The sequence below is a fragment of the Carlito syrichta genome, unplaced genomic scaffold (assembly GCF_000164805.1).
Source record: "Carlito syrichta isolate Samal-C Ts95f unplaced genomic scaffold, Tarsius_syrichta-2.0.1 Scaffold131333, whole genome shotgun sequence".
Taxonomy (NCBI): Eukaryota; Metazoa; Chordata; class Mammalia; order Primates; family Tarsiidae; genus Carlito; species Carlito syrichta.
In genome coordinates this window covers 6,142-32,538 of record NW_007075429.1, presented here as the reverse complement: position 1 = coordinate 32,538, position 26,397 = coordinate 6,142, and the positions used below count along the sequence as shown (strand labels likewise).

At 57.1% G+C, this 26,397-nt stretch overlaps 2 protein-coding genes across 3 annotated transcripts in view; one reads left to right on the top strand and one right to left on the bottom strand.

Moving 5' to 3' along the window:
• Window positions 1–8,578, top strand: part of ARMC8 (armadillo repeat containing 8) — a 107,878-nt gene extending 99,300 nt beyond the window's left edge. Inside the window, exons 21-22 of one of the 2 annotated variants that reach the window (XM_008049279.2) lie at window positions 1,219–1,312; window positions 6,091–8,578. In XM_008049279.2, the coding sequence (XP_008047470.2) occupies window positions 1,219–1,312; window positions 6,091–6,124 (128 nt within the window). In that variant the 3' untranslated portion in view covers window positions 6,125–8,578. The remainder of the gene's footprint in view (window positions 1–1,218; window positions 1,313–6,090) is intronic. The other variant, XM_008049280.2, reaches the window with a different exon arrangement.
• A 2,448-nt stretch (window positions 8,579–11,026) lies between these two features.
• The window catches only part of NME9 (NME/NM23 family member 9), a 17,870-nt gene continuing 2,499 nt past the window's right edge, over window positions 11,027–26,397 (bottom strand). Inside the window, 11 exon segments of the mRNA XM_008049285.2 lie at window positions 11,027–11,153; window positions 11,156–11,179; window positions 13,099–13,235; window positions 14,714–14,757; window positions 14,759–14,869; window positions 15,749–15,841; window positions 16,117–16,199; window positions 20,974–21,049; window positions 22,097–22,213; window positions 24,954–25,025; window positions 25,397–25,500. Of these exon segments, the coding sequence (XP_008047476.2) occupies window positions 11,116–11,153; window positions 11,156–11,179; window positions 13,099–13,235; window positions 14,714–14,757; window positions 14,759–14,869; window positions 15,749–15,841; window positions 16,117–16,199; window positions 20,974–21,049; window positions 22,097–22,213; window positions 24,954–25,025; window positions 25,397–25,500 (899 nt within the window). The 3' untranslated portion in view covers window positions 11,027–11,115.

The window sequence follows — 26,397 nt, the reverse complement described above, 5'->3', positions numbered from 1 at the left end:
CCCTGGGTGCGCCGCCCTCCAGGAACCTCGCACATGCAGCCATCCAGAAAGCTCTCAGAGCTCGTCTTCTCGGGTTTGTATGGATGCTTCATGACGGCAGCGGGCCTTCCCCCAGGTGCAGGGTGGGACGCTCTCTATGGAGGGTCTTGAGACCCACGATCCAAAGGGGAGAGGAGGTGGAGGCGGTCTGAGAGGTGTTTCCTGAATCTGCTCTAAAGCAGCACAGCCAACAATGTAGCAGAACCATAACAGGGGCTGGGAGTGCTGGGCCAGAAACCTTGGACCAAAGCACACATACATAAAATAACAGCACAGGAGATTCCAGGGGGCTTACTCTCCTTAGCTGCTCTAAAACGAAGAAGGGAAGCTGGATTCAACCCGCAGACCTAGATGCCAAGACCAGGGAGACAAAGCTACCCTCAAGGAATCTTGGTCTACTTAGAAGGTGGAGCAGGTCGGGCTCGATGGCTCAGCCTGTCATCCCAGCACTTTGGAAGGCCAAGGCGAGTGGATTGCCGGAGACCGCAGGTCTGAGACCAGCCCAGGCAACTTGGTGAGACCTCGTCTCTACAATAAATCAAAAATGAGCCGGGCATGATAGCACGTGCCTATAGTTCTGGCTACTTAGAAGTCTGAGGCAGAAGGATCGCCGGAAGCCAGCAGGTTGATGCTGCGGTGGCCACGAGTGTGCCACTGCATTCCAGTCTGGGCGACGGAGTGAGACTCCAACTCAAAAAAAAAAAAAAAAAAAAAGAGATGGAACCGAGTAGTGTGGAGTTGAAACTGCCAGCTGCGCTGAGAGGCAGCAAGAATGCTGCGGGGCGGGGGCAGAGGAGAATAGAAGACAACAGGACCGGGGATAAAACCTGTGGGGTAGGAAGAGCCAGGGCTGTGAGTATGTCCTGAAAGAAGTGACAGAGCTGGCATCAGTGTCAGAGACCTCCTGCCTGGCTGGACCTCTGACTTTGATCGTCTAGCCCTTGGAGAAATCCAGCACAGAGATGCTTCTGGAACTCCAGTTCACAGAGTGAACTGCAGCAGGAGGCGTGGGAGGCAGAGAGACCAGGTCGAAGGCTGCTGGGCATCCGGCTACGCCAGGAGAGGTGGGGCCGAGGGGGCAGGAGGGGCGAGGAGAGAAGGACACCACGAGGCTCTGTCCGGGTTGTTGGTTGCGCATCACAGCGTGGCTGCCCGTAACCGCCAGCTTTCATCTTCTAGGTTCGCAGGAACGCCAGGACAAGTTGCGAGACATGGGCATTGTAGACATCCTGCACAAGCTGAGTCAGTCACCAGATTCAAGCCTTTGTGACAAGTGAGTATCAGCATGAGAAGGCCTTGCTCTGGGCCGTGGGGGATTCTTTGATGAATGGGCTGGAATGATTTAGTAATGCGCATGGCCAGATTTTCCAAATCTTTTCGATTCTTAGATTACCTTTATAATTTTCTGTGAACCACCTACATGCCATTTGAGTGAGATATAAATGAGTAATTGCCAGATTATTAAAGATGCTCCTCTGACTCTGAATTCACGTGAGTCTGGGCCGTTTTAGTGGATCGGATCCAAATGCTGTTTCCTTGCATTCCCGTGACCAGTATACTCGAGACACACGTAGCTTCTTGGAAGGCAGAAAAAGCAACAATTCGTGAGTTCATTAGTTCAGAGCCTCACTGAGTACTTGCCTTATGCCAGCCAGCCTGGCTGCTGGCGACACAGCAGCGACGACTGAGGAGTCCCTGCCCTCAAAGAGCTCGCCGTTCCGGGAGAGGCAGGAGTTGCCATCAGACCCAGCTAACCTCGCAGACGGACGGAAATGCCCCTCCTGGCTGGGCATCCTCCCACAGAGCAGCCTCCGCTGTGCAGCTCACTTCGTGTGTGACAGCAAAGTGCGCGTGTCAGCTCTTTTCTTTTTTCTCTGTGTCGGAGTCTCACTGCGTTGCCCGGGCTGGAGTGCAGCAGCACATTCACGGCCGCCCCAGCGTCGACCGGCTGGGCTCGGCGGTCCTTCCTCCTCAGCCTTCCAAGCAGCAGGAACTATAGGCGCACGCTACCATGCCTGGCTAATTTTTGATTTATCATGGAGATGGGGTCTCGCCAAGTTGCCCAGGCTGGTCTTGAACCAGCCTCCCAAAGTGCTGGGATGACAGGCTGAGCCACCGAGCCTGGCCAACGTCTGCTTTTCAGCCTCCAGCCTTCAGCCTCCGAGGTCTGGCTCTGCCTTTCTCGTCTCCCGTCACGCCCCGTGCCCGCCTGGGCTCCAGCCGTGCCTGTTCTGTTGCTCTGATGCGCTGTCTCCGTCCCGTCTGCTCTGAGACCTGTTCACTCGACAGATGCTGCTCTTCAATGCCCACCGTCTGCCCGGCGTTGTGTAAGGCCTGGGAGTGATGGTGGCGAACACACCGATGACGCGTGCGCCCTCACGCAGCTGGCGTTCCAGTGGGGAAGATAGGCGTGAGCAGGTGACTGGGTGACAGGGTCAGGTAGTGAGGCGCCAGGAAGGAAAGCGAGGCAAGGTGGGGGAGGCGCGATGAGGGAGACCTCGGGGTCAGGTGGAGAGGAGCATTCCGGCAGAGCTGACAGTGGCTCAGAGGCCTCGAGGCAGGAGTGAACTTGGCATGTCAAGGAACCGCAGGACTAGTGGGCTGGAGAGTGACAGCAGATGGAAGGAGTGGATCGTGCCGGGCCCTGAGGCGAGGCGAGGACGTGGGCTTGGGTGCAGCGTTTGCTAGGACGTCTTTGGAGAGTTTTGAGCGGAGGCGACAACTGATTGGAGTTTTTAAAGGCTCACCCTAAGCCGGGCTCGGTGGCTCAGCCTGTCATCCCGTGCTTTGGGAGGCCGAGGTGGGTGGATGGCCTGAGCTGGCAGGTTCGAGACCCGCCCGGGCAACTTGGCGAGACCTCATCTCTACCATAAACCAAAAATGAGCCGGGTGTGGCAGCGCGCGCCTGTAGTTCCAGCTCCGCGGAAGGCTCGCCGGAGCCCGGCCGGTGGAGGCTGCAGGGGCCGGGAGCGGCCGCTGCCCTCCAGTCTGGGCCATGGAGCGAGACTCCGACTCAGAAACGAACAAACAAACTCACCCTGGTGCTGCTTGGAGGATGGCCTGTGACAGGGCAGGACTGGGGCAGGGCCCGTTAGGGCCATTGCAACAGTGCAGTGAAAGGTGCGGGGAGAGTGTGGCAGTCTTGAGAAGCGAATCTGAAGGCGGAGCCAGGACTTTGCTCCCGGCGTCCGTGCAGGGTCTCAGAGGCAGAGCGGGAAGGAAAACGCCCAGGGCTCTGCCTGAGGAGCTGGGCGGAAGGTGCTGCCACTTACCAGCGTGGTGAGGGATGCGGGAGAAGCAGGCTGGAAGGGAGAACCCGGAGCCCTGGGGTGGGCATGCCAGCTCTGGGCTGCCTGTTGGGTGTCCAAGGCACTGGAGAGCGAGGCTGGGAACACACGTTGGGACGGTGCTTAAGCCGCGGAGCTGGAAGACGTCACTCGGGCGAGTGAGAGCCAGGGGGGCCGAGGAGCAGCGTTTTGGAGGCGGAAAACGTGTAGCGGAGGAGCAGAGACGCAGGCACATGAGTCCCGAGAGCGAGGGCCGAGCGTGCCCGGATGTGGCCATTAGTCCCTCGACGTGCGCATCGAGCCAGCGCCTCCGAAAGCCTTGCCTGACCCTGCGTCACTCGCCCCTGCAGGCTTCTCCAGGATCCCCCTGTGCTCCTCTGGCATCTGCAGAACACGCCACACTGTGTCGTGGCGGCCGGCTCGTCTGTCTGCCCCACGCAGGGGAAGAGACACGAGTGCCTGCTCCTGGAATGACTGGCCAGCCCAGACTCTGTGGCGTGCACCGGGCAGGCCGGCTTCTGCCTCCCTGAAACGCGCCGTCCCGCCGGCGAAAGAAAACAAACCCTGCAGAACCGCCGCCCGGGGCTGCCGATCCGCGCAGCTCACATCCGAGTTCGGTCCAGCCAGATGCCGGAGGCTGCCCTGGAGCCTCGAGGACTGAACCTCTGCCTCTCCTGCCACAGCTGCTGCCCCAGTGACGGGCTCTGTCAGCTCCTCTCTCCTGGCTGACAGCCGTTCCGTTCGCCGAACTTTTCCCCCATTCTGTTCGGAAGTGAAAACGAGTTCTGCTCAAGGTCGCCTCTGGGGTGGTCTCCAGCCCTGAAGAGGACTTGCCAGCACGAGGTGGGTTGGGGCAGGGGCAGGGGCCGGGCTCGCCTGCGTTGCTCAGACCAGTGCAGCTGGTGCTGTCTGCCCGAGTTTACTTGGCAGGTTGCTTTTCAGCTCTTCTTGCGCCGAAGCCCCCCTGCCTGGAGCCAGCCTTCGAGCTGCCCAACCTGAGTGCGTGTAAGGAAAGGGCACCTGCCTCCAAACTGCTCGTCGGAAAGACTCCCCAGGCTGCGGCAGGGGGTGGGAAGGTGGGTGACAGGGAACGGCGTGATCAGACCCAGCCGTCCTCTGGGTGAGATCCAGAAGGAGCGTGGATGGGCAGCTTTCGAGAGGGCAGGACTTCCATCAGGCCTTCGTGTGGACCTTCCACATGGCACGACATCTGTCGCCTGAAGAAGACATCTCTCTGGACTGGCTGCGGTGACTCCTGGCCGTACCTCCGGCACGTCGGGAGGCTGAGGCGGGAGGATAGTCTGAGCCCAGGAGTTGGAGACCTAGGCAACACGGCGAGACCTCGTCTTTACAAAAACAGCTTAAGAGTCAGCTGAGAGTGGTGGCGCGTGCCTGAAGGCCCAGCGGCGCAGGAGGCTGCGGCAGAAGGATGGCCTGAGCCCAGGAGCTCGAGGCTGCGGTGAGCTGTGATCATGCCCCTGTACTCCAGCCTGGGTAACAGAGTGGGACGGACTCACACAGACAAGATCTCTCAGATGCCTTCTGTCTGTAGTTCAGGTTTGATGATCCTTTGACTTTCACACACTTGCCGGGAAGCTGCTTCTGACCGCCCGAGGACTCCCATGTGCATCACAGCTGCGCTGCTTTGCCTCTTGGTGGCCTTGGGGGTCCGGTGGATGGTCTGTGGCCTTGTTCTTAAACTCGTTTCTGAAAGCGTCCTCCTGCAACACAACGCGCTCTCAACTTGGGGCCGGTGTCTGGAGCTTTCTGTCCTGGCAGACGGGACGACTTACAGCTGTCGTCGTCTTCAAAGTCTCCCCTCATTACAAGAAAGCTCCTTGGTGTTCCACTTTAAAACTGCGGATGGTAGCCATCGCTTCACTGTAGGGGCCACACCCGCGCCCTGCTTGTTGCACGCCTCGTCCACTTGGCGGTCCTTTGAAAAGCCAGCGGTGCCTGCAAACGCTAGCCTTTCTTCCCGTAGCTTGGAAGGAAGCCATCGCCCCAAGCCGACCTCCTGTCTCTCGCAGTCGCAGCCTTGAGAAAGTTCGCCAAGCTCACGGTGGCGCTGGTGAAGGAGGTGGCCTCCTCAGGCCCAGCTCGGGGGGGCTCTGGCGAGCCCGAGATGAGTCACCGTTCACGCCAGACCTTCTCCTCTCCTCCTGGCCGCCTCGACCGCCGCCGTGCCAGCCCACATCCCATCCCGGTCAGCTGTGGTGTCACCAGGTGTGAGGAAGAGACAGGAAACTGACTGTCTTCCCCAGTCCAAGGCCTCTGAACCCTGAGCAGCCTCGCCCCTGGGCCCGTGGCCTGCCACACACCTGCTCCGTACCGCGGTGCCTCCTCCCTGGGCAGTCCTCCTCTCAGCTTCCGGGACCCTAAGTGCCCTCCCCTCGGGTGTGCCTCGCTCCGAAACCCCTCCGTGGCAGCAAGAGGAAGTCAGCAATTCAGACCCGTCACAGCTCCATGCCAGTGACGGGCAAAGCGCGGAGCGTCAGCACACGCGGGGGGCTCAGGACGCCACCGAGCCCTGGCGGGGCGAGGGGCAAGAGCAGCTCTCGCACCACAGGAGGAGGGCGCGGCCAGGCCGTGCGTGAGACGCCGGCCGGGCCCGCTGTGGGCCTCTGCTCTCAGGCAGGCGCCCCGCTGGGCTCATCCCACCCCCTCTGGGATCTGCTTCTTAGACCTCCAGCTACCATCGTCGGGGCTTTTTCCCACACTTGCAGTTCTGGGGTGATGGCTAACGGGAATTTTGTGATTTCAGGGCAAAGACGGCGCTGCAGCAGTACCTGGCGTGACGGGAGCGCCCCCTGGCAGCTGTGAGCACCACATCCTTGTTTAAGGAAGTTCAGGAACTAGCCTCATTCGATTCCTTCTATTTGCACAAGTCACCTTGGACTGCAGGGAGCTGTTTTGCAAGAGCAATTTCGTAGGCTTAGGTCTCAGATTCGTCGTGAGAACATTCTTTAGAGGGAGCGCTTTCCTCAGAGGACTCTTGTGTTTTGTCTTGGTTTTTTTCTGAGCTACCTGGACTCTTTTATTAGAACAATCAGTCATTTTCCTTTGGACCTACAATTTTTTGCCTATGCTGCAGCCACTTTGTGTGTGAAAATGAACATGTCTGTGTGGACACACAGGCGCCACGTGTGTGTGTGTGCATGCACGTGGGCCGGAGTGGATGGGGGTGTGTATGTGTGTGTGAGGGATACTTCAGATTTTTCTTTTCTTATTTTGTGTGAAAATCTCTTTTCTACAGATTTTCCAGGGTTTAAGCATTGCTTGCTGTATAAAAAACTTTACTGAATTATATACAGTTTGAATGAAATGTTATTTTAAAAACAAAACAATTGTTAAGTGTTCCATAAAGGTTATGTTGAATTTTGGTCAGATGAATATTTGTAAGTAAAAAATATATGCATTTCTGAACCTCAACTTACATAGATTTTCTTTATATATATATAAAAAAAAGAAAAAGTTGGCTATAGTTGGCCTGAATAACAGGCACTATACATGGTGCTGTGCAAAATAGTAAGCTAGCACTTACTGCCGTCAACATTAGCAGGTACAAGAGCCTTTTTTCAGCCTAATTCAACACGTTCTCAGGCTTCCAAGTCAGACGGACAGGGAGGAATACAGTGAGGCGACAGATTCACTGCACCACTGCGGGCTTTTGGAAACATCACAGGGAGACCTGACTGCTGTTAGCGAGAGCCCAGCCAAGACCTGGTGGGCTGCGCGGGGCGGGCATGGGGGACCGAGAGCCTCCTGACTGCCCGAATCCTGCCGTTGGAACCTTACGCGCCGGCTAAAAACAGGTCATCGCTTCCTGGAAACAGATCACCTTGTGCTTCCTGAAACAGCATACATCACTGTGAAACTAAAGAACGTTTGACAGACACATCTGTAGAAAGAAGCAGAGAAAAGGGTAATTTAGAAAGCGGTCTTCTCTTAGCTGTACGCTGCCAATGTCATGCTAGTCGCTCAGGATTGCTCGCTGGTGTGCTTTGGTAAAAGGAGTTGGACGTTTGAGTAGACGGTGCAGCAGCGATCCTTTCCTGCGCGAAGCTGAAAGTGCTCAAGTTGGAGGAAGGGAAGCGACTCTCCCCAGGACGACAGGAGGCGACTGCTTTCTACAGCGAGGACGGTCAGCTCTTCTGCAGCCCACAGCACCTGCTCCGACTTCTGGGTCAGCTGCCCGGTGAACTCAACAGAGGTGGCCCTCGACTGTTCGCAGAGCCGGCCCGCCTCCCCCTTTGCTCGAAGAAGGCCGGCGGCGTCACCGCCAGGATGCAGGCTCTGTGCTCCAGACGCCGGCGGTGAGTGTGTGCCGCTGCCGGGCCCAGGCCCGCCCAGCCGCTCCCGACGGGCTGCGCGCGCTGCAGCTTCCCGTCTCTACCCTGCACCTTCCCTGGAAGACTTAAGTGTGTTTGGTTGCAAACGAATGTTTTAAGATGTATTTCCTGCGGTTTCTCCTGCCCTCAACATAGCCACCCAGGATTCACATGCAGATTTCCAGGTGGTTATGTTTTCAGAACATCACTGGCTTTGAGATCTGCCACAACAGGACTTGGGGCCTGTGCAGATAGCAGAGTGCTGATGTGAGGAAACCTGTTCAGAGAAAACCTCGTTTATTGAAAATAAAGCCTTAATTAGGCCACGCGTTTCTAGTACTGCGAAAATACCCTTGGCTGGCATTTGTAACTCGAAACACTAGTGTTGGTATTGAAAAGTACCAGCTAGTAGAAAAAGCCAATAGTGAACTGCTGAGACAATCTTGAACCCAAATAGCGTTAAAACTTGAAGGCCCAGCGTGATGACGCTTTCCACACATGAGCTCTGTAGGCAAACCTTGCCTGTGGGCACAGACAGAAGGTCAGATAAAAAATACTTTACTGTAGTTAGCTTTTCTGATTTGAATGAAGGGAAACGTATTTATTAAAGCAAAGCTGTTTGCTGCTCCACGCAGGTGCAGTGTTCAGTCAGCAAGGAAGTGGCAAGAGCGGGCGTGGGCCTGTGTCTGCACTGAGCTCTTAACTCGGCTTCTCGCTCTAACACTGCATTCTGTTTCTCCTCTTGTGCCCTGATTGTAACCCAAAACTTACAAACTAGAAGAGAATGTCCAGTTTAATAAGTTGCATTTTTTTTCCTTAAGCACTTTATTCAGAACAATCCATGTTCTTCTGATAGTGTTTGGTTAATATGATTTTAACACATGCTAATAAAAGCCAAGAAAAACACGGCAACTTCTAAAAGGAGTCTGTTTTCCCAGTGTCTAGGACGAGGGAGGAGAGCGCAGTGGCCTCTGGAGCCTGCGAGTCTGGCGAAGGAAAGGTAGTGGACTTGGGCCTGGCGTTTCCGAGTGGGGCTGGTGCCTTGGGGGGGCCGTGGCTGCCGGGGGGCCTGTGGCATTTGGGGGTCCTCTCCCTTTCGGCGGTCCCCCAGGCCTCCCCCACCCCCAAGCATGCCACGCCCCCGCTGCCACCGCCCTCCGGACTCCCACCCGGGGTTTGGCAAGTGACCAGCTCACTGTGCCCCCGCAGCTGCTGTCCTTCTGCGGGGACACGCCGCTGGTCCCCATGTGTTCACTGCACCGCCGTCTCGTCCGTCGCTGAGAGGCAGACTGCGCCTCCTGCCGCGGGGCCACTGGAAACAGCCCAGGCCACCTGCGCCGGGGCCTGGAGGAGGACAGCGGGTGGCTCACGGGAGGAATTCTCGTGGAGGGAAGCTCTGAGAGGGCCCGGCTGAGGCTGAGAGCCGAGGGGCAAGGCTGGGCACCCCCTTTTCTGTAACTGTCGCTGGGAACACGAGTGTGAGGCTCGGGAGCGAGGAGGGAAGAGCCCTCCCGCTCGGCCCGGACGAGGCCCAGGCCGAGGCCGCAGCGCCTTGTCACCAGCAGCCGGGCTGGCGCCGTCCGCATCCTGCCCCGCGCGCCGACCTGCCCTCGTCGCCGGGCACAGGCACAGGCTGATTTCCAGCATGAGGGAAGTTTGGTCCAGGATCTGGCTTCAGGGAAGCTGAGGAAGCCCCAGGGATCATGGAGCGGGTGACTGAGCGCCCTCTTCTCCCGCCGCCTGGCTGGGCCGGCCGTCGGCCCCCTTGCTGCGTGGAGAGCCAGGGCCGCCCTGCGGGGGAACCGTCTTCCTCCACTTCGCGAGCTCCCGGCCAGGGGCTCACGCCCGGGGGCTGAGAGGCCTGGACACCCAAGAGAGCACCTGTCCTGCGCCTCCCGGATGCTTCTGTGGGAGACAGGCCCGGGGTCCCTGCCAGGGGGTCCCTCCTCTCGGAGCGGGCTGACGTCTGAGCCCCTCAGGCCCCGCTCGCCTCAGCCCCTGCCTGACGCCTCAGCCTTCTGGACGCTCGTGAGAAGAGCCGCCTCTGGTGTGGGGACCCCCGCAGCCTGGGGCACCTGTAGCAGGAGGAGGGGCTCGCCTCGCTCTCCCCGCTCTGTCACCCGGCGCCTCATCTGCCTCCCGAGGCCTGGTGGCGCCGACTGCCGTCAGGCCAGCGACGGGCGGTCCTGGGCTTCCTGGGCCTCGGCCGTCGCCGTGGCACATTCAGGGCCCGCACACCCGTGGCGTGGAGCCCGGGCAGAGCGCGCTGTGCCACCCATGGTGTCCGCGCGCAGGCCTTGCCCTTGAGCCCACTCGGGGACGCGCACGGCCCTGGCGGGCCGGGTGCCGTCTGAAGCAGCGGCCCGGCTTTCCTGACAGGTCCTGCTGCAGGGCTCACTGCTTCGTGTGGGGCCCTGACAGGCCCCGAGGAGCCCTGTGGGTGTGGGTCTCCGCACGGCGACGCAGGCCGTGGGAGAAGCGGCAATGCTCGCCCAGCGCACGGGCCTCGCTTACCAGCCGGATGCGTCGCTCGGACCCGGAGCCAGCCCAGGGCCCCGTGCTGGGCCGACTGCGTGTGTCGCTCCACAGAGGCCTCTGGGAGCCCAGGGCCAGGTCAAGAGGGGCCTGGGGAGACCCGCAAGTGGCGGGGAGATCGCTGGCCTCCGCCTTCGGCGGCCTCCTCTGGAGAGAGTACCCGGGCCGGGCCGCGTGACACAGTGCGAGCTGGCGAGGGGCGGCATCGGGCGGCAGCCCTCCCGGGGCGTCCTCGCAGGGGCTCTGTCCTGAAAGCCTGTGTCCCTCAAGAGGGGACCACGGAGGGACGACCAAGCCGGGCGGCTCAGTCAAAGCTGCAGGCAACCTGGCCCCACCGGGAGCTCTTGGGCCTTAAAATCAGGCTTGAGCCGGGACCGGAAACCAAAGGGGGGCGCAGGAAGGCAGGGGAGGCCTGGCTCCCAACGGGCCTCCAGGCGCCGTGCTGTGGGCAGCCCAGGCTCACGGAGAACCCAGACGGGCAGGCCTGGCAGCGCTAGGTGGCCGTGGGGCGTGGCGGCAGCAGGAGGGCGCTGCTCCCACGCCGTGTGCCTGGAAGTCTCGTGGCCAACCTCGCCGCCCGTTGCCGAGTTCCTCGCCACCAAGCTGAGCTCTAGCGCCGCTGAGTCCATGCGGTTTACTGTGGGTAAACACCGTCTCGCGCAACCCGGTGCCCTCTGAGATGACACCGTGCCTCACGGCAGACTTACGGCCGATGTCTGTTTAGTCGATAAAATCTCAGAGCAGAAAAAAAACCCCAGTTCGTGTGTGTTCTGTGTCCTGTTTAATAGGGCAGGATACTCTACACTGTCACTCTCATTGTCCACACAAGACGGCGAGGTCAGAAAGGGGCCGGTCCTGGGCAGAGCAGGTCCCGGCCTGAGCCCGCCTGTGCGGCAGACTCCGTGCTCTGTCCCGCGCGGCCCTCAGTCTGCGTCCTCGGGGAAGCCACACGCCTCGGGGAGCCTGCCGTGCCTTCAGCCTGGCTGCCTGCGGGAAGACAGACGCCCTGTAGGACTCCCGGAGCCGCCGGCCCAGTCCCGCCCCGCCGTCCGCAGAGCAGGAGAAGGGAGCGAGCTCCGAGGACGCGGCTGCTGGAGGTAGGGCCAGGGCCAGCCGCAGAGGGGCCCCAGCGGGTGTTGGGGACTGGGGACTGGAGGCGAGCGCCAGGCCAAGCGTGGACTGGAAGCCCTGTGAGGAAGGTCAGGGTTAGGAAGCTGTTCGCTTGTGGTCTCTGATCCCCTCCATCTCACAGGTAGGAGACGGAGGCCCCGCGAGGCCGGTAACGTCACGGAGGCCGTTCAGCAGGGAGTCACCGGAGCCCTGGACGCCTGCCTGGCGCCTTTTCCTTGGCAGGAGCAGTGCTGGGCACTTCGGGGACACAGGCTGACCCCACACTGAGACGGCGTGACACGTCAGAACAGACGGGCAGAATGTCTACACCCTAGTGGCTGCTTCAGGCCGTGTGGACAGCAAGCTGTGCACTTGCACCCAGAACGTGGCTGGGCCCAGGCCCTTCCGGACCTGTCGCCTTTGCCCAATGTCACCTGCGGCCCGAAAGCCAGGCTCGCGATACCCTCCACCCCGCCCCCGCTCCCCAGCAGCCCCGGGGGTGTCTCCCAGTCCACCCACCTCCGGCCCAGACTCGGCCCTGAGTTCCACGGGTCTGCCTCCAGTCACCCCCAAAGGGCAGGGTGGTTCCACGACCTTGGATATGTGCAAGCAACAGCACCATGGGCTCTGTCTGGGGCAGGTCCCGGAGGAAACGGAGGAAAACAGGCCTCGGGGGCTGCCCTCCAGAGGGGGTGTGCCCGTGGGTCTTGGACCCAGAGTCGCTTCCAGGTTCCCTGCCTCCCTGACCTCCGAGGTGCTCTCTGCCAGCATGGGAGACCATCTTGTCTCCTGGGCTGCAGCGGCAAGGACAGAACAAGGGCCAGCCCCGGCCCCGCCCCGCGCCCCGCCCTCTTCTGACTTGGCTGGTTTCAGACCTTGAAGCCACGGATGCTGTCAAACATGCAGACGGATGTGTTAGCTGCAACCCAAACCTTCAGATGCCATAGACTGTCGCACTCCTTCAGATCAGCACGTGGCCTCCCAAGAATCCCAGCCTCACGCGCTTTGGCTCTTCCCGGGACAGTCCTCCCCAGCACCTTCCGTGTCGCCTCAGGCGCAAACCAGAGACACACAGCCGCCCTGATGGCAGGCACAGCATGGGCCTGGCCGTTCAGCCACTGGTCATGGAATGGGCTGAGTTCAGGCGGCTCTGGACGCCTTGGGGTTCCCACTCAGAATGCCCAGGGGCCGTGAGCGCCCCCGGAGGCAAGGTCCAAAACTGCCGGACTGGGGGCAGTGAGGCCCCGGGGCTTAGCAGGCTTAGCTGGGACTGCGGAGCACAGAGACGGGAGGGAGCCGCCCCTGGCCTCTGACTGGCTTTGGAGTCGGCTTCCTGCAAGTTCATTAAATGCTCCCGGGGTTTCCACAGGGAAATGCTAACAAGGTGCTTTTGCAGGGGAGATGTGACTACAATTAGCAGCAGCAACAAATGTCACATGGTTAAAAGGCAACATCGTGCGCGCGCCCGTAGTTCCGGCTACTCGGAAGGCTGAGGCGGAAGGATCGCGGGAGCCCAGCAGGTTGACGCTGGGGTGGCTGTGAGTGTGCCACTGTCCTCCAGCCTAGGCCACGGAGTGAGACTCCAACTCGAAAAAAAAACAGCCACACTTACTCTAGGCAACACCAACGCTTTAGCAGGCAGATGCTGGAGTTATAGGACGACGCTATTTTCAGAACAGGAATTTATCAGACTGAAGACGGTTACCAAATAATTATCAGCCCCCCCACAATCGAGCACATAGTCCCAAGTTCCTTTGGCCTCCGATTTCTTGAGGACCACATCTGCCTTGACTTACCCTGAGGGGCTCCTGGATGTTCGTTTGCGAACTTGGAGCGGGGGAAGAGCAGGGCCAGTTCTCTGTCCGCGGCTTCTCTGTCCTGGCTGCCATGGACGGCGTTGAGGGGCATTTCTGTGCCGTACTGAGCACGGAGACTGGACGCGTTGGCAAAATGTAAAAGAAATGGTTATTTCCTTTGAAATGTTTTGCTTTTTGGCGACATGGTCACCGACTACCAATCTGCACTCCACATGCCTGCGAAACTGCTCTCTCTCTGCAGGAAGTACCAAGGACAGCGGTGACCTAACAGTAGCTGTCATTTTGGGGGCCCTGGCAGCACGTGGGCACGTGGCTTGGCGCTTTACCTTCGTGATCTCATTGCATTTCGCCAGAGCCCTATGAGGCAGACAGCCATTGTCCCCATTTTAAAGATGCTCCAGTCGGGCCAGGCGCAGTGTGACTCACGCCTAGAATCCCAGCCCTCTGGGAGGCCAAGGCTGGAGATTGCTTGAGGCCAGGAGGTCAAGACCAGCCTGGGCCACATAGCAAGACTACACCTCTACGAGAATAAAGATAAACAAATGAGCCAGGTGGGTGGCACAGGCCTGTAGTCCCAGCTACCCGGAGGCTGAACGGGAGGACTGCCTGGGTCCAGGAGGTTGAGGCTGCAAGTGAGCTGTGATTGTGCCCGTTTACCCCAGCCTGGATGACAGAGGGGGACCCCAACAGCAAAAAGCGAAGCACAAGGGACGGCGTGAGCACAGGCGCTGCTGTTGTGTCAATGTCACGACCAAGGGTTAGTGCCACGCCAAGTTCTTGACGTAACTTTGCATGGCTGACCCTTGCAATACTCCCATAAGATAACACGGACACGGCTAGGCCTTCCCATGGACCCAGCACAGCTCTGCGTGTTGGTGTGCACACAGCCTCCCGTGGCGGATGGCTCACAGCCCGCCTGACAGGGAACTAAGGCTGAGAAGAGACGTGTCTAAGTACTGACCTAAGAGCTGAGCCCTGGCGATCTGTCACTAGCCCAGCCTGCCTCTGGTATGAATGCTTCTGGCTCCCTCCAACCACAAGGCAGGGGTGCAGTCCGCTGGCCTCTTACTCATGTCTTTCCCGTTGTCTTGGCATCTCAGCTTCAAAGGCCGAGACACAGTGAATCTGGCTTTGCTGGCGCCAGGCTAAACACTCCCAGCGCCGTGTGCAAAACACGGTGCTCGGACGCAGGACACCCTGGGTGCGGAGTAGGGGTGGAAGTGTTTGGGGCTGCAGTGCAGATTCTCAGGCCCCACCCCGAGTCTCTGACCCAGCAGGCTTGAACGGGGCCCCGGAAGCACACCACGCGACCCTCTGGCTAGAGAGAGAGCCACGGCAGAAGACCCGATCCAGCAGCAGCCTGAAGAAGGCAGGAGAGGGGAGCGCGGCAAGGAGCAGCTCCCAAGAGCAGCAGGGGCTGGAGACCAGACCAGAGGGGCGATGTCATCTCCCCAGACGCACAACAGAGGGGGCTCTCGGCCATCAGCGAGCCTTGCGTGCTATCCACGATTCTGAGCCAAACCCAAGTGGGGCTCTCGGCTTCCCGGGATGTGGGTTTTAAGGAGGAAGGCAGGATCGTCACCGGGGACATCACCTCTCAGGCTGCTCTCTCCTGGCCACACCAGGGTCACAGGGCCCCCATCAGGGTCCGCCAGGCAGTGACCACGTCCTCGGCGTCCTCAGTGCTGGCGAGGATCAGGAGGTGGCTCGGTCCGCTGCACATGTGATGCACCAGCTTCTCAAAGGCCTCCTGGACACAGGGAGGAAAAGGGTGACCCCGGGCAGGGCCTCCTGCGGCCCGCATCTGGGAGGGAGTCGGCAGCCTTGCCCCAGCCGGCACGCATGCCAGGGACACGCCGCCTGGCCCGCGTGGCCACCTCCGCCCGCTGTGGAGGGTGTCGGGGGCGGTCGACCCAGAAGAAGGAGACTTCAGTGGAACCACCCCGGGTTGGACAGGAGACGATCACAGCAAGTTAGCTGGGGGGGCTCCAAAGCCCACGTGTGGAAATCAGATGAGGAGAGAGGTGTGGGCGCTGGACAGCCAAGGGTTGGGACGGAGTTGGTGCGGGCAGACCCTCCTCCTCCTTCGAGGGACAGCCCTCTGGCTGTCCTTTGGGGAGCAGCCCTTCCCCATTTTCCTGGGTCTCAGCTTGACTGGCAGCCACAGACACGCACACACACACACCCCCCTAACCTGAGAGGCACCCCAGCCATGCCCAGCAGACTCCCAAGCGGGCGAGTCATCAGCAGAAGCAAGTGGAAGGTGGCTGGGTCTGAGCATCCAAAAGCTGCGTCTGAAGCGGCAGGCGTGAGGCTCTGCTTCTGAGGTCTCTAGGCCTGCCTGGCTCCTTTGGACCCCGCGCCCTTCTTGCTAAGCTCTTCCTTGGACTCTGCGGGTTATGCAGTGGCCTGATAAATCCCCCGTTTCGCGACTTAGAGTCGAAATCTCTCCTTGCAGCCTGTTTTGCCCCTGCAATCACTCGGAGGGCCATTTCTAGCCCGCTACAGCCCATATTCTTGTTCTTCATGGTATTCTGTTTTCTCCCAAACTAACATAATCTATAGACACAACGTCGGAGGAAAAGAGAGAAAGGAGAGCATGCCGAGCGCATGGAGGCAGACAGCTGACCTCTCCAGCTCTGCGTTGGTAGAAAAGCCGCATTTCCGCCTCTGTCAGGGTTCTCTCTTCATTTGCTAGGATGTCAAACCCAGCCTCCTGGATCTGTAGAATAAACAGACCAAAAGGGTAAACCAAGTCCACATTCAACTTAACTTAGTTAAAATGTAAAAAATGAAGATAGGCAACATTCAAAGCCGTGGGGCCCTCACCCCACAGTATGTGCCCAACCAGATCTCACCTTTTCGTGGACTTGGGTGGAGTTGGAGTTGCAACCCCTTAGCTGGCGTCTTTCTGCTAGGATGCCGCCGCCCCGTGCCACCCCTTTATCCCCCGAGAGAACGCGAGGGCAGTTGTGCTGGGTGAGTGCTGCCGCTCACCTTCATGACGATCTCCTCCGTTTTTCCATGGGCCACGGCCTCTGGTTTAATGATCGCCAGGGTGCAGGTCTTTTCTGATGAAACTAAGGAAGCCGAAGGAGGGTGCCGTCAGATGCTGGCATCAGGCCTCTCCGGAGGCCCCCACGGAGACAGTGCACCAGGCTCAGGCTCGGGCTCCCAGGGCTCCCTCCCTGGCCTCTTCGCCGTGCCCTGCAAGCCTGGTCTCGAGTGGCTGCAGGGGTCTGACTCCTGACTGCAGCTTCAGCCTGCCTGCAAGAGACTCAGACACTAGCTCCATGAATCTGGGTGGGTGGCAGAGGGAATGTGGGAGACGGGATTGCTGAAGGACTGCTTGGGAAAAGACACCCACCCAGGAACAACTGAATGAGCTGGCCTGGCTGGAGTGGGGCGGCACCCTCTGGGAACGCTTGGGGCTGACTGTGGTCTGCCGTGCTCGCCTCTCCGCTCCCGGCTCCTGTCCTCTGCTTCTTCCTGCCTCTCCTGCCATGTGGCCAGAGATGGCCGCCCAGGCCCTGTGTCGACATGACTTTTCAGTCCCAGCATACCCTGCCAGACTGCAGCTTCTGTTCTCTCTGTCTTCATTAAAATTCTCCCGAGAGAAGCCAGAGGGGCCAGCCTGCTGGCTCGAGTCAAGGCACCAGTCTCAGCTCACTGACTGGCCTACTGATTGACTGCCCTTGGACTGGCGTCCACTGCCCGATCAGCTGTGCCAACGAGGGGGTGCGCGGGACCAGAGGCCATCGCTCCAACTGCAGGAGCTGCAGGAAGGGCCGTGTCTCGTCCAGGAGCCTGTCTCCACTGTCTTCCTGTTTGTATGACTTGGCCTTGGTGAGTTACCTACGCTCCCCCATTACTTATTTTCTGTTTCTCAGCTTCTACACGGGTTGTTTTGCAATGAGACAATACCTGCATTTAAGAAGAGCTTTCTACTCCGAAAATCTCGAAAACGTGTACATTTCAAGCAACAGATCTGTTAACTTGTTCTGAGGTTGCTATTTCTGGCATGCTCTGAATTCTTAGCCATTCAGAGACTCTGGCCATAAATGCCATCATCCCTGGAGCCTAGAGGTGTAAAAGGAGAAGAGACCCAAGCAGGGTCCTGGGAGCTCCAGCTGCCAGGGGAGCACCAGAAAAGAAGCTACTGCGGGAGAGGCCAAGCAGAGGCCAGAGACAGACGGAAACAAGAATGGCCATGGCAACTCGGAAGCCAGAGGAAGGTTCTGAGGAGGAAGCCATCATGGAGACCATCCGCTGTGCAGAAGGACCCTGTGGGACATGGACCGGAAGCTGCCTGCTGGATGTGGCACCAAGAAGGCCACTGGTGCCCCTGGGGAGCGCCATTTTAGGGAGCAGCAAGCGCGGAGGCCAGACCGCAGCAGGTCAGGGCAAGAGTGGAAGGTGAGGGTGCCCGGTATGGGCAGAGCACAGCAGGCTTGGTTGTGAATGAGAGGAAGGCTCAGGGCAGGGCAGGACTTCATGTGGTGTTCCAGGTGGGAGTTACGGGATTTGGGAGGAAAGAGAAGACACCGCAAAAGGGGCGGCAGCGTTCCCTGAAGAAGCCAAGCCGCCGACTGTCCTTCCACACCGGACGCTTTCTTGCTCTCCTAAGCTACGTGCCACTCTGCATTAGGCTCCAACTCAAACAGTCCTTGTTATCTACACACAAAAAACCAGCCTTTTCCTTCATGTCATGATGTAAAACTGCTTCCTCTTCTTATGAGTGTGGTTCCTGAACCCAGTCCGGGTTTCCCTGGTGTCTCAAATATTACCAAGAGACAGGGCTGTGGGAAGGGAAGGTTATCTGATGTTTCAGAAAGAGGTAGAAAAAGAAGCTTGAGCTTTTAGCCCAAATGACTAAGGAAATAGCAGAATCATTGTCTTAAAGAATTAGTGTGACCACCCTCCATTTTATTAAGTAGAGCTTTTTCTGATGCCCATAATTGCTGTGAAAGTCACACCTGTCATTCTTGAACATGACCAGAAAGCTGTGACGTGCTCGGCTTAAAGGGCACAGAATGCTTGAAGTCAGCTGATAAGAGACAAGGTATTCTAGGGTAAATCTTCCCAGAGTCCATCCCATTCATTTGGCAGCAAAAGACTTAACAGAAACCATGCGGACCAGGAGGCAGCGGGATGACATTTTCAAGATGCTGAGTGAAAAAAGCCTGTCATCCAAGAATACTGTGTCCAGCAGAGCTATCCTTCCAATACGAAGGAGAGATCAAGTCTTCCACAGCCAAACAAAAGCTGAGAGGATTTACCACCACAGACCAGGCTTTCTAGAAATGTTAAAGGGAGTTCTTCAGTCTGAGAGAAAAAGACAAAACAAAACAAAACAAAAACATCAATGTGCAAAAAGAAAACATGTGAAAGCATAAAACCTACTGGTAGAGTTAAGTATGAGGACAACCCCAGAATACCCCAATCCTGTAATGGTAGTGTGCAGCCCACTCACGACTCTGCATAAAGCCTAAAAGACAAATGTATCAAAGGCAACAGAGGCTATGGCAGCCGTATTAAAAATATTTAAAATTTATGTATTTGAAATATGTAAATAGAGGTGACAGAAAGTCAAAGTTTTGGAAGGACAGAGTTAGGGTATAGAATTCTCTTTCTGTTGTTGTTGTGTTTTTTTTTTCTGTTTTTGTGATCTAAGGGAAGTATAAAATAGCTTGTTATGTTTTCATTTGTCATCTCTTAAGATAAAATTTTGTGATCTAAGGGAAGTATAAAATAGCTTGTTATATTTTCTGTTAACAGTGCAAAAACCTATATTGATACGCTAAAAATAATAAGCAATTAATTAACATACTACCAGAGAAAATCACTCAGTAGCAAAGCAACAGGAGAAGAAGCAACAAAATAGCATAGTACACATGGCCTTACTTCTCAGTAATGACACTGAATGTAAATGGGTTCAACTCTCCAATTAAAAGACACAGAGTGGCTGAATGCATAAAGAAACCAGACCCAACTACATGCTGCCTATTATTTTACCTATAAAAACACACGGAGACTAAAAGTGAAGGGATAGAAAAGAAATATTCCATACAAGTGGAAACCGGAAAAGAGCTGAAGTGGCTATATTAGATGAGAGAAGGGCACCATTTAGTGATAAAGGGGTCATTCAGCAAGAGAACAGACAATTATAAGTATCTCTGCACCCAACACCAGGGCGTCCCAGTACATAAAGCAAACGCCACTAGATACAAAGGGAGAGAGACCGCAAAACGGGAAGAGTAGGGGACCCCAGCACATCGCTCTCAGTACGATACAGAGAAACCAACATAGAAACGTCAGTGTTGAACTTCACACCAGACCAAATGGACCTAACTGACATTTGCAGGACATTTCACCCAACTACTACAGAACGCACATTCTCTTCATCAGCACATGGAACATTCTCCAGAGTAGACCATATCGTAAGCCACAACACAAATCATAACTTATCTAGAAAAGTCGAAATCACAGCAAGTATGTTTTCTGACCACAATGAAATAAAACTAGAAATCGGGAACAAGAGAAACCTCAGAAACTCCACAGATGTGCTCCTGAAAATTAAACAGCAAGCTCCTTGAAAACCAATGGGTCAATGAAGAAATTAAGAAGGAAATTAAAAAACGTCTTCAAAGATAGGAAAATGGAAATACAACATGAAAATCTAAGCCCAAAACTCAAATAATCTGATTTTTACATGGGCAAAAGATCTGAATAGACATTTCTCCAAAAAAGACGTACAGATGCTCAACAGGTAACTGAAAAAAATGCTCAACATCACTAATCATCAGAGGAATGTGAATCCAAATCCAGCGAGGTCATCTCACGCCATTAGGGTGACTCTCATCCCCAAAAGTTAAAGGAATAACAAGGCAAACTTGTGAAGACAAAGGAATGCTCATATACTGTTGGTGGGAATATAGATGCATATAGCCACTGTGGAAGGTCCTTAAAAACTAGAAAGGGGTTCACACCTTCTTATCCTCTCCCACCGTGGGAGCTTTTCTTTTTTCTTGGTCAATCCTACTTACACACACACACACACACACACACACACACGAAACTAGAAAGAACCCTTCTGTATGATCCAGCAACTCCACTCCTGGGCGAACATCCAGAAGGCAGGAATCAGTATCTCAAAGAGCTGTTGCACTCCCATGTGTACTGCAGCATTATTCACAACAGCCAAAATGTGCCATCAACCTGGACATCCATCACTGGATGACGGATAGGGAAAAGATGGCATGCATACACAACGAAATGGTATTCAGCCCTAAAAGGTGGTGCAGTCCTGGCTTTGCAGCCACGTGGATGCGCCTGGAGGTCACGATGGTGAGTGAAATAAGCACCGAGAGGCGAGTGTCGCGTGCCTTCTCGGTCATGTGGGAACTGCAGCGGCGGCTCTCACGGGGCAGAGAGCAGATGAGTGGACACCAGCTGCTGGGGCTGGGGGGGGCGAGGGCACAGACACACAGACGGCCAGAGTTTGCTAGGCCAGGAGGGCACGAGTAGCATCCACCGTGGCACATTTCAAAACGGCCAGAGGGAAATCATCTGGACGTTCCTGGCATAAAGAAAAAGTGGATATTTAATCTCTATGAATGTCCCCAGCGTCTGATTTGATTGTATGAGTCTGCCAAACGACCTCACATACCCCAACCCCGTGTCTGTCTCTTGTGTGTCCATTTTCAAAAAGGAGGGGGAGGTGGAGGGGATTCCGAGCCACTTTTGGAAGTCCTCCGGGCTCAGGCTGATCAGCAGACCGAATACCGTGCGTGTGAAACGCGCTCCGATCTGAGTCAGCCTTGCCCCTCCGCCGCTCGGGGGCTCCGCACTCACCCAGGTCCTCCTCTCCGCCGCTGTCCTTCCCGTGGGCAGAGCCCGCATCTTCGTCAGACAGGGCTTCGTCTTTGACCTAGGACGGATGGTCATGAGCAGGTCACTAGCTGACCAGCATCCCACCGAGACCTCCGCAGACCTGCTGCTCCAAAACACAAAACACAGCAAAACCCAGACAGCCCCAGGGATCAGAGTCTCGGAGACCCTGAGACCCATTTGCTGCAGTGTCGGTGAGGGACGAGAGGGCTGGAAGGCAGGAAGCCCCACAGCTATCCTCAGTTCTGGGCGCGGCCTGTCCTCACGTGCCTAAGGGGAGGTGGAGAGCTGGCAGGAAGACAGAGGAAGAATCGAGACGTAAGGAGCTGCAAAGAGACTGGCTGCACAGCGCAGAGAAGGAGCGAAGAGATCGCCTTCCCTGGGGGAGGCGTGTGGACAGGTAAGCAGCTGCCTTCTCTTTCTCGGGGGAAAACTGCCAGTTTTCTTGGGAGAAGACAGGATTTGATTTCAATCCATTCTAGAGCAACGAGGCTTTGCTCTTTGGCATGGAGCAAGAAAACGTGAACGGCGAACACAGAACCAGGCCGAGGGTGGGAGGCCACAGAGTGCCAGGAAGTGCCTCTCGCCCTGACCCGTCTTCGAGGGCAGCCGGGGAGACCTCAGTCTCCTACCACGGAGACGGCTTACCAAGACCACAAGCTGCGCTGAATTAAACGCAGCTCGTTAACTTCTAAACTACAGACACAAAGCCTCTGGGTTCATGAGTTTCTGGGCAGGTGGGTGGCGGGAGAGCTTCTGCCCGGCTGAAAGAGCCCCCGGCGCCCCCTGCCCGACTTCCCCCACCCTCTCCTCGAGTGTTTGTTGGGAGCTGAAGTGGGGGTGGGGGGCAGGGGGGCCACGGAAGCAGAGAAAAGAAGCCAAGGGCTCGGGACGAGGGCTTCAATTTCCTCCTCGTGCCCGGGGCAACTTCGCCCAGGTTTCAGCAGGCACAGGCATGGCGAGTGGGATGTGCTCTCCTGGGCCCACGTGAGGAGCAGACCCGGGTGGGGCTCGATGGAGCGGCCAAGGGGCCCTGGCGAGGGGTGGGCCCCGCGCGCCTGCCGCCCCAGGACGTGGCCTCCAGTACCACGGTTCGGCCTCCGCCTCCAGCCAGCACCTTCTCCTCGGCCTGCAGCTGGTCGCGGATGGTTTTCTGCAGCAGCGGGGCGTTGGCGCCTCTGACCACGGCCACCAGCTCTCCTCCCTGGAATTGCAGACAGCGGGAGAGCCTCTCTGCAGACTGCCACTCTTTCAAGAGCCAGCACAGTGCTGAGGAGTGTGCCCAGGCCCAGGTCCCTCGACCCAGGCCCAGTGCTCTCCATGAGGGCGCGTGCCCCTGCTCCGCCTCGGCAGGACACCCTCAGGTCTGCTCCGAGTTCTGACCGGCTCCATTTCGACCTCTACCCTCCACTCCAGTCCGCCCGTCAAGCCTCCCTCAGGGCAACCACAGCAGTCAAGGGCAACAGCGCCCAGCAAGGTGTGAGTGACCCAGACGGCTCACATGTGGCTTCAGCACTCCACAAGCGAGTCTGGAGTCCTCACCATGCCGAGACTGCAATCCTTTGCCAGGCACAGACAAAGAATATTATAAACGTTAAACACGAAAAAACACCATCGCAGCCCTCACAGACGGGGAGTGCAGTGGGGAGAGCCGTGGTCGTGCCACAGAAACATTTACAGCAAGACCACTGCCGAACCGGGGGAACTTACAAGGTGCTTGGAACTCAGGGCAGGCATCCCCAGCATCTTCCGGGGTGGTCAGGGGGAATGTCACGGTGGAAGTGGCATTTGGAAGAACCTGTGTTCTGCTTTAACTTTTTTAAAATTTATCTTTTGGAAACAATGTCTAGCTCCGTCCCCCAGGCTGGAGTGTGAGGAGCTCAAGGGCCATCTAGTTCATAATTGGGTGATAAAACTTGTTTTAAGCGTAGGTTCAAGCTCATTCTGAATGTATATTGAAACTTGTTTTTAAAACTCCGATGTAGGTTTGCTTTCCCGCCCAAGCCCAGTAGTGTACTTTTGGTAAACAAGTTCACAGACCAAAAGAAAACCGCGGAGTCACGGTGCAGACCCTCTGGCCCCATTTCCTGCTCCACTCCCCTAGTAATCTCACATTCCAGATGTCCCAACTGGTTCCACCCAGCCCGCCTGACCGTTGATGGTCAGCCGCGGTCAGCCGCGACGCGACCCTACAAACCAACCAATCCCAAACCCCCCGTACCCAGTAGGAGAAATTACCCAATCGTGTGCGAACAAGTTTAAAGTCCTTTCCCTCCCTTGTAACTGTGTATATAAGCTGCTTGCTGCGCTGGGCCGGGGCTCTCGTTCCCGTACTACTGCGCCGGTTACGGACGTGAGCCCAGACTCGAGCCTGAATAAAGACCCTCATGTGATCTGCATCGGAGCTGGCTCTTTGGTGGTCTCTCGGATTCAGGATTCGGGTACAACAGAGTGCAGTGGCGTGGTCAGAGCTCACCATAACTTTGACCTCCTGGGCTCGAGGGATCCTCTAACCTCAGACTTCGGAGGAGCTGGAACTACAGGCATGTATTGCCCAAGCTGGTCTTGAACTCTTGGCCTCAAGTGATCCTCCCACCTCAGCCTCCCAAAGCGCTGGGATTACAGGCCTGAGCCACTGCCTGACCTTGCTTTAACTTATTTAAAAAATTAGTTAATTAATCATTAATTTAGAGACAAGGCCTTGCGACGTTGCCCAGACTGGTCTTGAACTGGCTCAAGCAATCCTCTTGCCTCAGCCTCCCAAAGTCCTGGGATTGCCGGCGTGAGCCACCGCCTCCAGCCCCGCTTTAATGTTTTCAAAACCTTCTACGTGTATTACTCACGACGGAGTGAACTGGAGCGGGAAAGTTCACACAGAGCGGGTCAACCTTCCTCTCCATCTGCCCCACACACTGCCGCGGGGTCAGAGACGATGGCGCCTGGTCCCGCACAGCCGGTTATGACGTGTGCCTTCGCCACCTCGGTCCCAAGCGGTCAACGCTGGGAAGACGGCCCACCTCTGCAGCTGAGCTCTGCTGCCCGTGTGGCTGGCTCTGAGCACTTTCCCATCTCTCCTTCCCTCCCCAGGCACGTTCCATCACACGCCTTCAGTCTCCCTGCTCAGGGCTGGAGCTCTCGTGCCGGTTTATCCTAGGTTTTTAGTTGGTAACCCTTTCGGTGCTGAGGCTGGGAGGCCAAAGCTTCTCGAACTGAGCAGCCCTGGCCTGGCCATCAGGAGGCATGGGGCGGGGGTGGGGCAGAACCCGGTTTCTCCGCCTGGGCCGTGAGGGGGTTGGTCTGGGTCGGGGGCAGCACACCAGTCGTTGCCATCAGGGCCTGGCGGTGGCCTGAACCTGGCAGCAAAGCGGGGACAGTGGGCCTGGGGCCCTGGAGCTGGGTGTCCCCCTTGAGGGCATCCTGACTGTACTGCCAAAGCTCTGAGCCCTTGGCTTTCCCCAGCAGTCCCTCTCGTTTCTGACCTTCTGGCCCCCGCCTCCGCGTTTTACGACGAAAGAAAGAGGGACGCGGAGCTTGTCTGCCCCACAAGGGAGCATTCATGCTTGCCAAAAGCTCCCCGCTAGGGCGCAAAGGAGGGAAATCTTGAAACTCTGCGGGTGAAACCAATTCGGAGCATGTGCCCTTGAGTGACTCCTGGTCCTTGGCTGTGTCCAGCCAGCCCGGTAGGCTGTCCCAGGCAACCACAGTGGCCCCCAGGGAGCTGTGTCCGCCACCATCCTGGCCAGGGGCCTGTGTCACGTCGACTTAGGGAGGCTCTGTGTGTAGCCAACATAATAAAAACCGTCTGGGGAGGCGTCAGAGAAAACAGCATCACTTGTTTGCATGTGTGAGGCTACCCAGAGAAAATTAATGCCAGCGAGACGCATCTCTTTGGACTCCAAGGACTTGCAGCCATCAGACAGCTCTGATTCTGAACATGTACTTACTGCATAAAACAGGAAGGTTGGCTCACACCTCCCTCGGTATCTCTCGAGGACTTCAAGACAGTCTGCTTCTGCCTGAAGAAAACCAGCTGTCAGTGGGCACCCTGGGCACAGCAGGCACCCTGGGTGTGGCGGGCATCCTGGGCGTACCCAGTACCTTGGGAGGCCGAGGTGGGAGGACTGCCTGGGCAACTTGGCCAGGCCTCATCTCTACATTAAATCAAAAAATTAGCCGGGCGTGGTAGCACATGCCTGTAGTTCCGGCTGCTTGAAAGGCTGAGGCGGAAGGATCACTGGAGCCCAGCAGGTCGATGCGGTGGCGGCTGTCAGCGTGCCACTGCATTCCAGCCTGGGCGACAGAGTGAGACTCCAACTCAAAAAAATTAAAAAAAAATAAAAAAGCACTGTACAGTGTTGTATGACTTTTTACCGAGAGAGAATCTTACTGATGCGAAATGCAGGAGGTCCAGGCCAAGCTCCATCCTCATCTTCTGGAAGAGGCTCACCACAGGCTTGCAGGGGCCACACCAGCCTTGATAGACATCGACAACTGCATGGGACCGAGAAGCAGGGACATTCGTAGGCACTGGGGCTCGCCAAGCCAGGCAAGCACACGCTAACGCCCTTCACACGGACACGCATCTGCAGGCTGAAGGTATCTCTACCCTGTCGGATTCTGAGAGAGCCTGGAAACACAGCCAGGCCTGGCTCTAGTGGAATCGGTGTTCTGAATTCGAAGCATAATGAAGTGAGTCCAGTAGAAAAGCAATTCCTAGACATGGCTCCCTAACTTCAGGGGGTTTCAGGCACCCTCTGTGGGTGCTGGAATTAGGCGGAAACTATTCTAGAAAGAAGAGGCCACTAGAGGTGACCTATCAGCAAGCAATGGACTTCTACCTACTTCGGCAATAAAGACAGCCTTAACTTACTTCCTGACAAATTAAAAGCCACTCCCTGCCAGGCTCAGTACCTCAGCCTGTCATCCCAGCGCTTTGGGAGGTCGAGGCGGGTGGCTGGCCTGAGCCCGTGGGTTCGAGACCAGCCTGGGCAACTTGGCGAGACCTCGTCTCTGCAATAAATCAAAAACTAGCCGGGTGTGGCAGTGTGTGCCAGTAGGTCCAGCTACTTGGAAGGCTGAGGCGGAAGGATCGCCTGAGCCCGGCGGGTTGAGGCTGTGGAGGCCGTGAGTGTGCCACTGCACTCCAGCCTGGGCTTTGGAGTAAGACTCGAATTCGGAAAAAAACAAACCAAAAAACCAAAGCACTCCCTTTGGGGAGCCATTCTGCTTTCAGAGTTTTGTTTACTTTACAGAATGAGCACTTTTCTCCCGGAAGGCGAACTGCGTGAGAGCTGGATGGAAACGCGGACACCCGTCGCCTCCGCAGTCCCAACCACTGCGCGTCGGGGCTGGGTGTGTGAGAGGCGGTCGTCGGCCGCGGGGCCCCGG